This window comes from Hemicordylus capensis, chromosome 6, assembly GCF_027244095.1.
Source record: "Hemicordylus capensis ecotype Gifberg chromosome 6, rHemCap1.1.pri, whole genome shotgun sequence".
NCBI classification, from domain to species: Eukaryota; Metazoa; Chordata; class Lepidosauria; order Squamata; family Cordylidae; genus Hemicordylus; species Hemicordylus capensis.
The window spans coordinates 171045409-171058260 of record NC_069662.1 but is presented as its reverse complement, the minus strand read 5'-3'; the positions used below and the strand labels follow the sequence as shown (position 1 = coordinate 171058260).

General features: G+C 68.7%; 1 protein-coding gene across 3 annotated transcripts; it reads right to left on the bottom strand.

The window, feature by feature from the left end:
* Nucleotides 1-1538: 1538 nt before the first annotated feature.
* LOC128329350 (uncharacterized) lies at nt 1539-12675 on the bottom strand. Of its 3 annotated transcripts, XM_053260368.1 has the most exons (17): nt 12524-12674; nt 12294-12400; nt 11855-11964; nt 10835-10965; nt 10564-10704; nt 9086-9563; nt 8503-8598; nt 8114-8198; nt 7815-8002; nt 7482-7724; nt 6010-6108; nt 4788-4981; nt 4494-4668; nt 3587-3746; nt 3229-3382; nt 2370-2481; nt 1539-2191 (listed from the first exon to the last, which is right to left on the bottom strand). In XM_053260368.1, the coding sequence occupies exons 1-17, from the start codon at nt 12557-12559 to the stop codon at nt 1998-2000; spliced, it is 2703 nt and encodes a 900-aa protein (XP_053116343.1). In that variant the 5' UTR covers nt 12560-12674; the 3' UTR covers nt 1539-1997. The 3 variants fall into 3 exon arrangements, 2 of the variants coding, with proteins under 2 accessions (XP_053116343.1, XP_053116344.1); XM_053260369.1 differs by lacking the exon at nt 8114-8198 and having other exon boundaries at nt 7815-7997; XR_008309627.1 differs by lacking the exon at nt 3587-3746 and having other exon boundaries at nt 2166-2191; nt 12524-12675.
* Between the last annotated feature and the right edge of the window lie 177 nt (nt 12676-12852).

Sequence of the window (12852 nt, the reverse complement as noted above, 5' to 3'; positions counted from 1 at the left end):
CCCAATAAAGGTATTTCCCACCTAGTCTGGGAAACATACCTACCAGCAGGGATTTGAGCCAGCAACCTCTGGCTCACTAGTCAAGTCATTTCCCTGCTGTGCAATTAGCAAAGGTAGGCAGAACTATAATCGGGCCAGGGGAGACAGTTGTCTGGGGGCCCACTGCCTTGGGGGCCCCCAGAGGCAGGTCACATGACTGACTCCCCCAGCCGCGCACCCGCCCGGGCTTCCTTCAGTTGTATTCCTCCTCCGAAACTGATGTGAGTGTGAAGACCTGGAGCGACCAGAACCACATCTCTCTCTTGTACCATTCAATGCCTTGCACTGTCCCCAGTTTACAAAACCTTTAAAAAAATAATTTAGGATGAGCCTCAGGGAGGGGGGGCATTTTAAAGCCTTGTGTCCAGGCCAGGGGCTGCAACCCCCCACCCTTCCCAAACACTTTCAATAGTACAGAGGATGCATCTGTGACTCCTGAGCCAAGAGGCTGCCTGGGCTGCTGGCCTCTCCACCGGCCACCTAACCCCTTGCTGGACCCTCCACAGCCATTTAAATGCTGGGGGGGGGGAGACCCTGGCCCCAACTCCAGCAGTGGTGGTGGACTGAGGCTGGGGGCTCACCTTCACTTCCAGGCGCTGCACGTCATCCAGCACCGTCCTGCCCCTAAACCATCATTTCAGGGCCAGACCTGTGACCTGGGCAAGGAGGAAGGGCCAGCAGAGGAGCCTGGGGGCCACTGGGTTGGGGCTCTGGGGCCACTGCTGGGAAGCCAGGCAGGCTGGGGCTGGTGGGGTCTTGGCCCAGATCCCCCCCTCCAAGGGGTTAATCCCTGTGAAGAAGAATCTCCTCTGCTAACTGAGCAAACAGGCACCTTGTCTTCCAAGGGGGGAGAGCAACTGTCCCTGCCCAGCCCCAGCCCGGTATCTGTGGTTGCTGCTGCCGCCGCTGCCTATTTTGTTTCCTTCTAGGCTAAGAGCCGCCTGGGGGCAGACGAGGAGACCGACTAGTGATTTATCTTCTCTCGATCTCCACTGCTTAGACTTCTACTGAAGAGCAGTGGATACAGATCTGTAGTCCTAGTCCAGCCAGTTGATGGCTTGTGCTGTGGGCTGGCGGGCAAGCAGGGCTTGAGCAGGCTGCTAACCCCACTCTCTGTAGTGGGGGGGGGGGCAGGACCAGTAGCCCGGCGGCTTTGGCCAGAGGGGGGACGGCTTCCAGCCCATCAGCCTCCCTCTGCTCACTGGGGCATATGGATGGGGGGGGGGTGGAGCTGGGGGGGAGGGGAGGGGGGGTGGCTCAGCCGCTGAGGGCCAAGCGAGCAGGCGTGGCCAAGGGGCCCAGAGGCCGCGCTGCCCCAGTGTGACCCCACCGTGGCCCAGAAGCCCCCCTCCCTCAGCAAGGGGGGGCCTCTGCTGCCCCTCCCAGCCTGGTAGCCAGGCTGCTGTCCTTTGCGGGGAGGGGGCGGCTCTGGTGGCCTCAGCGCCATACGGCCCACGGAGCACGTGGTGGCTGGACAAACGGCAGTTCCCACGCGGAGGCCACGTCTCTCTCGCTTTATTGGCAGTAAGGCACAAGCTGCAGCCGGACCTGGAAGCTTTCTGCCTCCGCAGCAGTGGCTGCCCCAGGAAGGGCCGGCCAGGGGGCTTGGGCGGCCAGGCCTCCGGGAGCCAAGGCAGGGAGGCACTGGCCGTGAGGGACGGACCCCAGAGAGGTCTCTCCCCCGCCCCAGAGCTCTGGGAAGCGCCAGGGGCCAGTCGGGAAATCCTCCCGCAGCCCTTCCAGGCGAGGGGGGGGCAGGCAGCGAGCCCGTTTTGCAGCAGGCAGGCGCTCGGCCTTGGGGGGACACACAGACACACAACCGCCTCGTGTGGCACATGCCCGCAACCAAGTCCAGCAGTGCAGAAAACCCGATGCCCCCAGCCAGGCCCTTCAGAGCAGCCAGCAGAGAAGGGGGGCCCAGTGGCCCAGGGAAGGGCTGGGGGGAGGTGGCCGCCCCCCTAGCAGGGCTCTTCTCCTTCTCCTTCTTCTTCTCCGTCCGAGACGTCCTCCGGGGCCAGGAGCCGCAGGGGGCGGCTGCGGATGCTGCGGATGGTGGGGCAGCTGGCCAGGAGGGCGGCCACGCCCAGAGCCGTCACCCCGGAGCCTTCCAGGTTGAGCTGCACGAGGGGCACCTGGCCGAGGAAGCGCAGCCCTGCAGGGGAGGCAGGAGGCCGCGGTCAGGAGCAGCCCAGCCAATGGGGCGCCCCATGGGGGGGGATGCAGAGGCAGGCAGGAGGGAGGGCGGTGGCCGGGAGAAATCCGGCAGTGCCCCGCAGAGTGTCTCCGCTCCTCCTCCCTCCCCAAGGCCACCCCCCCACCCCGCTGCTTGCCTCGGTCCGTGAGGCGTGTGCGGCTCAGGTTCACTTTCAGGAGCTGCCTGCAGCGGGCAATGCCCAGCCTGGCCACCGTGTCCCCGACGGGCGTGCTGGCGAGACTCAGGACCTAGAGAGAGGGCAGAGCCACGGTCCGTCCTTCTGCGTGCCTGAGCCCCCCTTCCAGCCTGGAGAGGCATCTGCTCCAAGCAGACCCAGGGCTGGGGGTCCTGCAGGCCTGGTGCCCCCCCCCCGAGGGACACGGCTGGAGCAGGGGGAGGGAGGCACTCGGCCCCCCCGGACTGCTACCTGGCGGTGGCTCCTGCTGCTGCTGCTCCAGGCCCTGCCGGGCTGCATGGACGGGGCAAGCCCATCCTGGACTGACCGCATTGCCCTCCGGAGACCCCCTGTCTGCCCCGCCCCGCCATGCATGAAACGGCAAGCCTCTGGTGGACTGGCGCTTGGGACTCCCAGCCCCGCCTGGCAGCGGCTCTGCAGGGGTTCCAAGGGCAGGGCCTTTCCAGCAGGAGATGCTGCCAGCCACCAAGGGGGTGGGGGTGGGGAAGGGGGTGGGGGTGGGGGTGGGGAAGGGGGTGGGGGTGGGGGTGGGGGTGGGGGTGCCCCTCTTCCGCAGGGGGCAGAAGCCACGCCTCCCCCTGGAGGAGAGCCAGCCAGCCAGCCAGCCGCCCCGGGAGCACCAGAGTGGGAGGCAGCAGGCTAACCAGCTGGCAGCGGCCAGAAGCGGCAGAGGAGCGCCCGCGGCTTTGCTTGTGCCCACAAGACAAGGCAGGGACACCAGCGGCTGGGAAGAAGCTGCATGTCCACCCCCCCCGGAGAGTCTCAATGGCTGCCCCCCCCGCCCCGGGGCTGCCTGTACCTGCAGGTGGGGAAGGCAGACAATGCAGCGGGCCACTCCCCGGCTGGAGACGCAGAGGCGGTCCAAGCAGAGCTCCTCCAGAAGCTGCAGGCCCCGGATGTGGCACAAGCCCCCGTCTGTGGCCAGCGTGTTGCCAAGGGACAGGCGGCGCAGCCTGGCGGGCGGGAGAGAGGAGCTGGGCGTCATCACAGGCCGGGCAGCCCTTTCTAGAGGTTCTGGCCCCCCTCCCGCCGCCTGCCCTCTGGCCCCACTCCAGGATCCAGCCCCTTCTCCCCCCCCCCGGCCAGGAAGGGATGTCGCCAGGGCCGGGCCCGAAGCCTCCCGGCGGCCCCTCCGTTGGGGGTGCCCCAGGCCTCACCTGCAGAGCCGAGCCAGGTGCTGCAGCCCCGCGTCGGTGACGTGGCTGTAGTCGGTGAGGTCCAGCTGGGCCAGGCCGGCCAGGCGGCCCAGGGAAGCCAGGCCGGTGTCGGTGACGGTGTGTCGGCTGGGCAGGGAGAGCTGCTGCAGCAGGGGCAGGCCTGCAGGACCAACCCAGGAGCCAGGCTGAGGGGCCAGCAGCCCTCCCCGGGCCCAGTTCCTTCGCCCCCCCCACCTTGGGCCTGCTGCTGGCCCCGAAGGAAGGAAGGAGGCCGAGGCCTGGCCCTCCCTGGCTCCCTCTGCCCAGGAGGGGCCTCCGCGCCCAGCCGCCTTTCGCACCCAGGCCCGGGAGAGCTCCTGAGCAAGGCTGGGGCCGGAGCAGGGAGTCCAGCAGCAGGGCTTGGATGCCTCGCTTGCTGCTCCACTGAGGAGCAGCCCTCACAGCCTCCGGGGGCTGGGGAAGGGGTCGCCTTCCTGACCGGCAGACAGCAGCCGGCTGATGCTTCTGGCCCCCCAACCCAGGGCTGTGGGGGGGGGCCTCTGCCTGGAGGTGGCAGTGCTGTGGGCTGGCTTGCTCCCCACTTGGAGCCCCCGCGGCTGCAGGGAAGGCGGCCTGCAAGCACCAGCCCCCGGAAGTTCCCCCCCTTGGTGCCGGCTGCTTACCACAGGGTTTCTACAAGGGGGGGGACACCAAGGAGGGCGTCTCGAGCCCCACCCCGCAGCACGGAGCTCCCCGAGGGGAAGGCTCCGTGGAGCTCTCTGGACTGGCTGCCGGCCACGGGGGGGGGGGGGTGTCGGGGTCTGGCTCTGGAATCCCACCGGGCAGAACGATGGGGCCAACGGGGGGGGGGGGGGGGCTCTCTTGGCTGAGCAGCCAGCTAGCCACTGGGCCGCCAGCCCTGCCCTACCTGAGACCAGCTCCAGAGCCCTGTTGCCGTCCACCGACCGGACTCCCGACAGCGTCAAGACGGAGAGGGCTGGGTGGGAGGAGAGGGCCAGGAGGGAGGCTTCGCTGACGGGGGTCTCGTCCAGGTGCAGCCTCTGCAGGGCCTCCAACTGCCGCAGGGCGGAAACATCGGTGACCTGCAGGCATCAACCCCACGTGCTGAGCGGAGGCCCCCGGCGCTCCCACGCCGACCCCGGAAGCCAGCGGGCCGGGGAGAGGGAGCCCCGTGGGCCCAGAGGCAGGGCCCCCCACTTACGCCCGTCTGCTTCACACTGAGCGCCCCGAGGTGGGGGGCGAACTGGGGCAGGAGGCGAAGGGTGCTCTCCGTAACGCCAGTCTGGTTGAGGCTCAAGTGGGAGAGGGTGGGGGGCGCCGAGAGCAGGAACTCCGCCAGGCCCCGGTCCGAGACGCGTGTCTGATCCAGCGCCAGGTGGGAGAGCTGGGGGAGCCCTGTGGGGAGAGCGGCACAGGGAGGTGGGCGGGGGGGACAGAGCCGGACACGCTGGGGGGGGCAGGGAGAGCGGAGCTGGAGGCGGGGTGGGGGGGTCGCGTCCGGAAGCTAGGCCACACCCCTTGCCTGCTACGGGAGCCAATCCCCCCGCCCCACACGTCTACACTGGGGAGCACAAACCCCACAGCCCTGCTCATCAGCAGACCCCAGGAGGGGGCTCGCTTTGCCAGACCGCAGGGAAAGAACCAGGGTCCCTTTGCTGCCGGCGTGGGGGGGGGGCTCCTGTTTCCCTCTGAGGGAGCTCAAGGGAGCCTAGAAGGACTCACAAGCTCCCCCTTCCCGAAGCCGCTTCGAGCAGCCGCAGCGTGTTCCGGGTGGGGTGGGCAGGTGGCGCCCTGTGACCCCGCTGGCATCTCTGGGGCAGCAGGCACCGGAGCCACAAGACCGCCACTGGCAGCTGTGGGGCCCCACAAGTGCTGGGGGGCCCGGCTCTCCTGCCAGGAGTCGGCACCTCCTCGGACGCCTAGGCAGCAGCACTCCAGTCCCGCCAGCCAAGGCCCTTCCTGGGGCTCACGGCCTCTTTCCAGCCCAGCCGGCAGTCCTGCTTCCAGGATCAGGAACTACACCCCCCCACCCCGAGGGAAGGAACACCCAAGTGGGGCTCTCCGAGTGGGGCCAGCCACACTCAGCCCCTGGCCTGCTGCTCCGCAAACGGCCCTCTGGGGATGGCGCTGCGCAGATGCCCCCTCCTCCGGAAGTGGGCCCGGGGCGGCTTCTGCTCGGACAGGCACTCCTGTGGAGGAGGAGAAGCTCCACTCCATCTTCCACCCGGGGGGTGGGGGGGGCGGTGGCAGGGCAGAAGGCCACCCCTTTCCTAGAGCAGCGGAAGGAGGCAGGCGGGCAGCCTGCTGGGAGGGAAAGCACTCCCCCCCCCCACACACACACACCGGGGCAGCTGCGTGCAAGCATGGGGGGCTGGGCCAGGAAGGGCTTGAGGAGGGCGGGGGGGGGTGAGGAGCAGACATACCTGTCAAGAACTGCAGGCAGTGGTCAGTGAGCTTCACGCAGGCAGAGAGGTTGAGGTGCTGGAGGCGGCTGAGGTGCTGCAGGACAGAAAGGCCCTGGTCTGGCCGGAGGAGGAGGAAGAGGGACGGAGTGTGATGCCAGCCCCATGGCCAGGAAGGGGGCCTGGGAGGGGCACAGGGGGGCCGCTGGCAGGCCCCCAGCTTTCCCCTCACCTGTGGGGCCGGTCACAGAGATCCCCAGAAGGTGTGGGCCGCAACTCCCACCATCCCCAGCCAAAGGCCACAGCAGCTGTGGACAGGGGTGTGCACAGGACCGGCTGGTCGGCTTCGGTTCGAGGCCTGACTGGACCTGAACCGGACCAACTTACCCTCTTTGGGGGAGTTGGTGGCGGGGGGGGGGCTGCAGAGGTTCCCTCACCCCCTGCTGGCCTCCCTTTATGCCACCACCGGCCATTTGACCGGCTCTTCGGGCCTTCCCCCTCTGGTGCAGTGGCCATTTGGGAGGCCACCGCATCTGCGCAACTGGCCTCTGGGTCACGAAGAGGGTAAGTTAAAAAAGAAAAAAGGTCCAAGACCCCCTCAAACTGTTCGGTCCAGCGTCAGACCAAACGGGACGGTTCAGTTCAACCCGGAACGGTCCAACACATGCAACGTCAAACCTGTTTGCACATCCCTGGCTGTGGATGCTGAGAGCTGCAGTCAAGAGTGCCTGGGAATCCCGGTTACAGGGAGCGCTGCCCCCCGCCTTCCCTTCTTTTCTGAAGCCTCCCCCCCCCCGCAACCTTCTGGGACAGACAGCGCCTAGTGCACCATTACAGCTTGTATAGGGATCCTCTGGTTCTGCTCGGCACAGGGGCGGGAGGCACCCGGGTGTTGCAGAGCGAAGACCCCTTTCCGAAGCATGAGAAGTTACATTCAGAGTGCTCCCCGCCCCCCTCCCGGCAATTAGGGATGTGCCCGAATTGGTCTGGTGGTCTGCTTAGCATCTGGAGGTCTGAGCCGGTTCCATGGCGGGTTACCTTTAAGGGACCGAGAGGGTGCCTTTACCCGCCCCGCCCCACCCACCGCGTTCCCCTCACCGGCACTGCTGCCCAAACCGCTGGCGTGGGGCTGCTGTCTCTCTCTTGGCAGCCCCGGCCAGTGTCAAGCCGGAAATGCCCAACCGCCCAGCAGCAGCACAGGTGGGGGACACACAGCGGGGGGCGGGTTTAAGAGCACCCTCCCGGGCCCTTAAAGGCCCCCCCCAGCTGCCGAACCATCAGTGGGACACAGTTCATGCACATCCCTATTGACAACCACAAGAAGCCTCGAAACGGCAGCTTTTATTAAGACCGGGGAGGGGCGGGGGGGGCGGAGTGCAAGCTGGACCTCGTGCCGGCTTCCCTGTCGTGCGGGGGGGGGGGGGGCTGCAGTGCTCTCCGGGAAGCCTCCCCTGACCGGCCCCCGCCGGCCCCGGCCCATCCCGGCCGCTCACCCGTGATGATGGAGCAGGCAAGAAGGCTGAGGTGGCGGAGGCTGGGGAAAGCCCGCAGCTGGCGCAGGAGCCCGTTGGTGGCGTAGGGGTAGCAGTCGAGAGAGAGCTGCTGCAGGGCGCAGCCGAAGAAGAGGCGGAGGCTGCGCGGGCGCAGGAGGCCCTGCCGGATCAGGTGCGCCAGGAGGTGCTCGGCCAGCGCGGGGGTCACGGAAGCCAGGCTGCTGCAGTACTGCTTGCTGGGGGCTGGGGGGAGAGCGGCCGGGCAGGCGGTCAAGGAGCCCCACATGGCCCCAGCAGGGAGGGGGGGTGCGGGGGTGGGGAGGGAGGGGCTACCTGTGAGGAGGGCTGCAGCCCCCCGCAGAGAGAGCTGGAAGAGCGGCGGCACTGGGGGCAGGGGGGCAGGGACCCTCTCCTCAGCCTCTGGGGCCCTCCGGCTGCCCGCCCGCTGGAGCCGCTCTTCGGCCGCCTGGGCGACGGCAAGCGGCAGGTCCAGGGAGTCGCTCCTGCTCTCGGCTGCTGCCCTGGCAGGGAAGAGGGGCCAGGTCACGGGAGGAGCACCAAGCAGCCCAGGCTCCCACCCGACGCCCGGCCCGCTGCCCTCCCGCCCCAGCGATGGGATGAGGCCTTCCTACCTGAGCCGCTTGCCCTCTGCTGGCCACTGGTGCCAAGGCCTGGGGATCCCGTGGACCCGGCCCAGAGGGGGCAGGAACCCCAACCCTGTCCAGAGGAGGAGGAGGAGGAGAATCCCCTCAGAATAGGGGAGCCGCTTCCCGCTCTCGGCCTTCCAGCGCCGCCCCGCCCGCCTCGAGAGGAGAGCCATTCCCCTCATGCACGAGAAGCCCGCCGTGGGGCGACCCTCTGCTCTGCCCTCCAGCCCTGCCGCTCACTGTCCTGAGGCCCAGCCGGAACTCCTCCCCGCTCGGCCACGGGGCTCAGGCGGGCTGCAGCGGGGATTCCCCCGGCCTGGCGGCTGGCCTTGGGCGGCAGGCTGCTCCCCGCCCGGGTCTCCCCGTGCGCTGACCTGGCAGAGGCTGCTCCCCGGGAGGGGGCTCCTGCCTGGCGGGGTCCGGCGCGTCCTGCTCCATGGGCTCCTCCGAGTTCAGCCTCTGGCCCCGGCCTGGGTGGGAGAGGCAGGAAGCAGGTCCCTCCACCACCAGCACCACCAGCGGACTGTGGCGCCCTCAGCCAGCCCCTCCTCGCTCCGCCCAGGGCGGCCCCTGCGGGGGGGGCGGGACACAGCCCCGAGGCTCCGTGGCCGCCACAGGAGGGGGAAGGAGCTGAGGGGGGCTCAGTAAGCAGGCCCTCCCACCCGCAGGGCAGCCAGGCTCAGAGGGGTGCAGGGCTCGATGGAGACCACCGCTCCTCCCCAGGAAGGACCCTCTCGACACGGACGAGGCCGAAGGCAGGCCTGGGGCAGACCACGGAGAGCCTCCGCCTGACCCCAGGGAAGCCGCCAGCAGCAGCAGCGCCCCAGCCCACCCTGCAGCAAGCCCGGGGGGCGGGGGGGGGGCTCCAGACTCCAGCCCAGTGGAGCTTGGCGGCAGCGGCAGCAGCGGGAGGTGTCCTGCCAGCAGAGGTGGGTGGGGCGGAGGCTCCCAACGTACCCCAGTGATGCGGCCTGGTGGGGGCCAGCTCCTCGTAGGTTCTCAGCACGCTCCCAGGCACCGCCGGCTGCCCTGAGGCCTGGAGCGAGAGTGGCGGCAGCGGCGGCGGCGGTGGCAGCGGGCCCCCGCTCTGCGCTCTGTCCTCCTCCTCCTCCTCCGCTGCCGCCACTTGCGGCCGGCCTGGCGCCCCCCCCTCCCCAGAAGGGGCCGGAGCTGGAGGAGACGGGGCAGGCCCCTCTGGGGCAGAGGGCTCGGGCCCAGGCTCCACCACGCAGAGGGTGGCACTGGGGGCCAGGCCCAGAGCCTGCAAGGGGAGCAGCAAGTCGGCCGGACTGAAGTGCCGCTTCGGGAAGCTCTGCAGGAAGGAGGCGGCCGGCGACAGCTCCGGGCGCAGGGAGAAGAGGCGCTGGCGGACGCTCTCCAGGGAAGCGGCGGCTGGGAAACGCTCGCGCACAGAGTCCCCTGTGGGGAGGCGGACCTGGGGGGGCGGGAGGCAGAGGCCGCTGGCTCAGGCCCTGCAAGGAGGCCCATCTAGTCCAGCATCCTGTTTCCCGCAGTGGCCCACCAGGTCCTGCCCCTGGGAAGCCCACAGGCCAGAGCGGAGAGCACGCCCGCCCCCCCCCCCCCAGACTAGGAGCCACCCATAGCCCCGTCCTCCATGCACTGATGCAAGCCCTTCTTAAAGCCCTCCAGGCTGGTGGCTGTCACCACATCCCGTGGCAGAGAATTCCAGAGATTAAGGGGGAAATGCTTCCTTTAGTTGGTCCTCAGGGTCCTGGGAGAGGGAGAAGAACTTCGCTCTGTCCTCTCCCTCTGTTCCATGCACGATTTCATAGACCTCGACTGTGTCTCCCTGTAGTCGCCCCAGGTGGTGCTGCAGCCTGGCCGGTTCGTGAGGAGGGTGCCCTGGGGCCCTGCCCTCTCCCACCCCTTCTCCCGCTCCACAAGGTCCTTTGGGTTCTGGGAGCATCTCCTGCGAGTAAGCCACTCTGCAACACCAGCAGAAGGACCCAGCTGGCCCAGAGCAAGGCGGGCAGGGGGGGGGGCGGCTGCTCCTCTCCCTGTCATTGGGCCTCCCCACCCTAACCCTAACAAGGATCACAAGCCACACCACTCCCTCCTTTTCTGGCCTACCTCACAGGGTTGTTTCCAGGAAGAACAGGCCAAGGATCACAAAGCACAGCTAAAGCACCACACCACAAACCAGCCGGCCTTATTACGGACCCCCCCCCCGGGCAGCTTTGAAACTGGCCCTGAAACTCTGCCCTCTCCCACCCAAAGCACATGCCCTGCGTGAGGCCAAAGCAAGGGCCCAGCAGCCGCCCCTCACAGCACTCCATTCCTGCCCTCTTGGCCGGCCTCAGCTCCAGAGGGGGGAGGAGGGTGCTTCTGCTGCAGGGCGTGTGGGGGGGTGTCTTGGGCAGCCTCCCTTGGCAAAGGGGGTCAGGCCAACAGATGCTGCTGCTGCCGCCACTCACCACGAGCAGGCACTGCCCAGTGCTGGAGGCTGCTCTGTCCCCCGGCGGGGGGGCCCTGGCAGGCAAGGCCTGCACCAGCTGGGTCTTCGCCTGGAGGCGCCGCCGGTCGTCCGCGATCCTCTGCAGGGCCACCTCACGTTCCTGAGAAGCAGAGCCAAGCTTGGCCGGGGGGGGGGCAGATTCCTCCCCCCTCCCCAGCCGCAGCCAGCAACCACCCCGACGGCGCCAGGGAGCCCCAGGGAGCTCTTGGCTTGGCCGCAGGCCCCCTCACCTTCTGCTTGGCCCTCCTCTCTGCTCTGAGCTGCTGGGCGAGCTGCTCCCGCTGTCCCTCTGCAAAGGCGAGGCGGCCTCCTCTCTCAGGGGAGTCCCGCATGGCCACTGCTGCCAAATCCGGCTGCGAGCCTGGAGGGAGGAGCAACGCGGGAGCAGGGCTGGGGACGGAGCGGGCAGACCGTCCCCTGACGAGGCAGCCCTGCTGCACCAGGCCCACCCAGGCCCGCCTCCTGGTTTAGGGACATAGGCAGCTGCCACCGACTGAGTCAGACCCTCCATCCCTCTCGCTCAGGATTGTCTACCCAGACTGGCAGCGGCTTCTCCAAGGCTGCAGGCAGGAGTCTCTCTCTCAGCCCTCTCTTGGAGAGGCTGCCCGGGAGGTTTTGTTGGCTGCTTAGAGTATTCGAGACTGGATATTTGGAAGTCAGGTCTTGGCTGAAGTTGTCAGCTACCCAACAGTTCAAACTGTTCAGCACACTTCCCCGCTGAACTCCATGCAAGACTCCTACGATCCTGAGGGCTAATTCCTGTCCGTTAAACTCCCTGGCCCTGGCCTCTTCTGTGGAGAGTCAGCTGGGGACCGCAGCAAGGGGGCTCCACAGAAATGTGGCCCCTCCCAGCAGGTGTGACTCACCTCAGCCCCACCTGGCGCCTCCCGCTGCCCTTCTCCAGGCAAGAGAGGAAGTGACAAGGAAGGCTACACAGCCCCCCCCCCCAGAGGCAGCCCTGGCAAAGACACACACACAGGGACAGGGTCAGGGACAGGGACTTCTCCCCTAAACCGACACCAGCCCCTCACCATCTAACCCCTCCTCCTGTCGGTCTGTCGAAGAAAAGAAAGATGTCGCTGCCCTTAGAAAAGCCGGCTGCCTATCCGGGGGGGGGGCCCTCCGGCTTCTAGGCTGCAAACTGGAAAGGGGGGGGAGGAGGAGGCGGCACAGACGGACGCCCGGGGCAGCCGCGCAGCTCAAGCAGCACCCGCGGGGCCCGCCCAGGTGTGGGCAACGGGCTTGTTCACCTGCGGGTGGGCGGCTCAGGCCCAGCACCTCCTGGGTCGGCCTGGGGGGGTTGAAGGCATCCATCGCCGCCCGCGGGTCTGCTCGGGGGAGGCTGTGGCCCTGCAGCAACCTGGAAGAGAGAGGGCAGGCAGGGGGCTGATCTCTGCCCCAACTGGGGGGGGGAGGGGGCGGCCGGACCACAGCAGGCTGCTGCAGCGGGGACGATGGGAGTTGTAGTCCAGCAACAGCTAGAGAGCCTGCTTCCTCAGCCGCGGGAGACCACCACCAGCAGCAGCAGCAGCAGCAGCAGCAGCAGCAGGGGGAGGCGCTGGGGGCGCTGGCTCCTCCCCCGCCCTGCCTGCCGGCCCTCCGTCAGGTAGAGCTGGGGGTCCACCTGACGAAGGGCCGGCCGGCTGCAGGCAAGCCCTCCCTCCCTCCCTCCCCCCAGCAGGGGCTTACCAGTCGGCGGCTTCGGGGGCGCTGAGGCAGCCGGCCTGGAGGGCGTCCAGCACCTGCCGCTCGCTGAAGCCCAGTTCGTGGAGGGTCTGCAGCAGCTGCCCCAGGGTCTGCGGGGGGGGAGGGAGGGGGAGGGGGTCAGCCCGGGGGGGGCAGTCTCCCTCGTGCCCCCGGGGGGGCGGTGGTCCTCGTCATCATCCCCCTCCCTCCCTCGCTCCCTCCCGCGCACCCACCGCGGGGGGGCCCGGCCCCTGCTGCTCGGCCTCCATCCTGGCGCCGCCGTCCCTCGGGGGGCCCTGCGGCTGCTGCTGCGCTGCTGCGTCAGGAGGCCCCGCCCCCTGCACCCACCCGGAAGCAGCCGCGGCTCAGCCCCCGGCGCCCGATTGGCGGCCATTCGGGCCCCGCCCACCCCCGGCCGAGGGGCCTTAGGAAGCGGCTGGTCGCGCTGCTCGTTTCTTCCGGTTCTCCTTCGAAGGAAGCCGGGCGGGCGGGCGGGCGAAGCGCTCCTTCCTGGCCGGGGGCGGGTCGCTTCTCCTTCTCCCGCTCTGGGCCGGACTGCAGG

What these genes read in the sequence shown, in the direction of transcription:
- LOC128329350 (XM_053260368.1), bottom strand. Translation starts at nt 12,559, where the DNA reads ATGGAGGCCGAGCAGCAGGGGCCGGGCCCCCCCGCG. An exon ending in AGGGGCCGGGCCCCCCCGCG is followed by an intron (nt 12,401 to 12,523) that starts GTGGGTGCGCGG and finishes CCCCCCCCGCAG; the next exon opens with ACCCTGGGGCAGCTGCTGCA. An exon ending in CACCTGGCTCGGCTCTGCAG is followed by an intron (nt 3,383 to 3,586) that starts GTGAGGCCTGGG and finishes CCCGCCCGCCAG; the next exon opens with GCTGCGCCGCCTGTCCCTTG.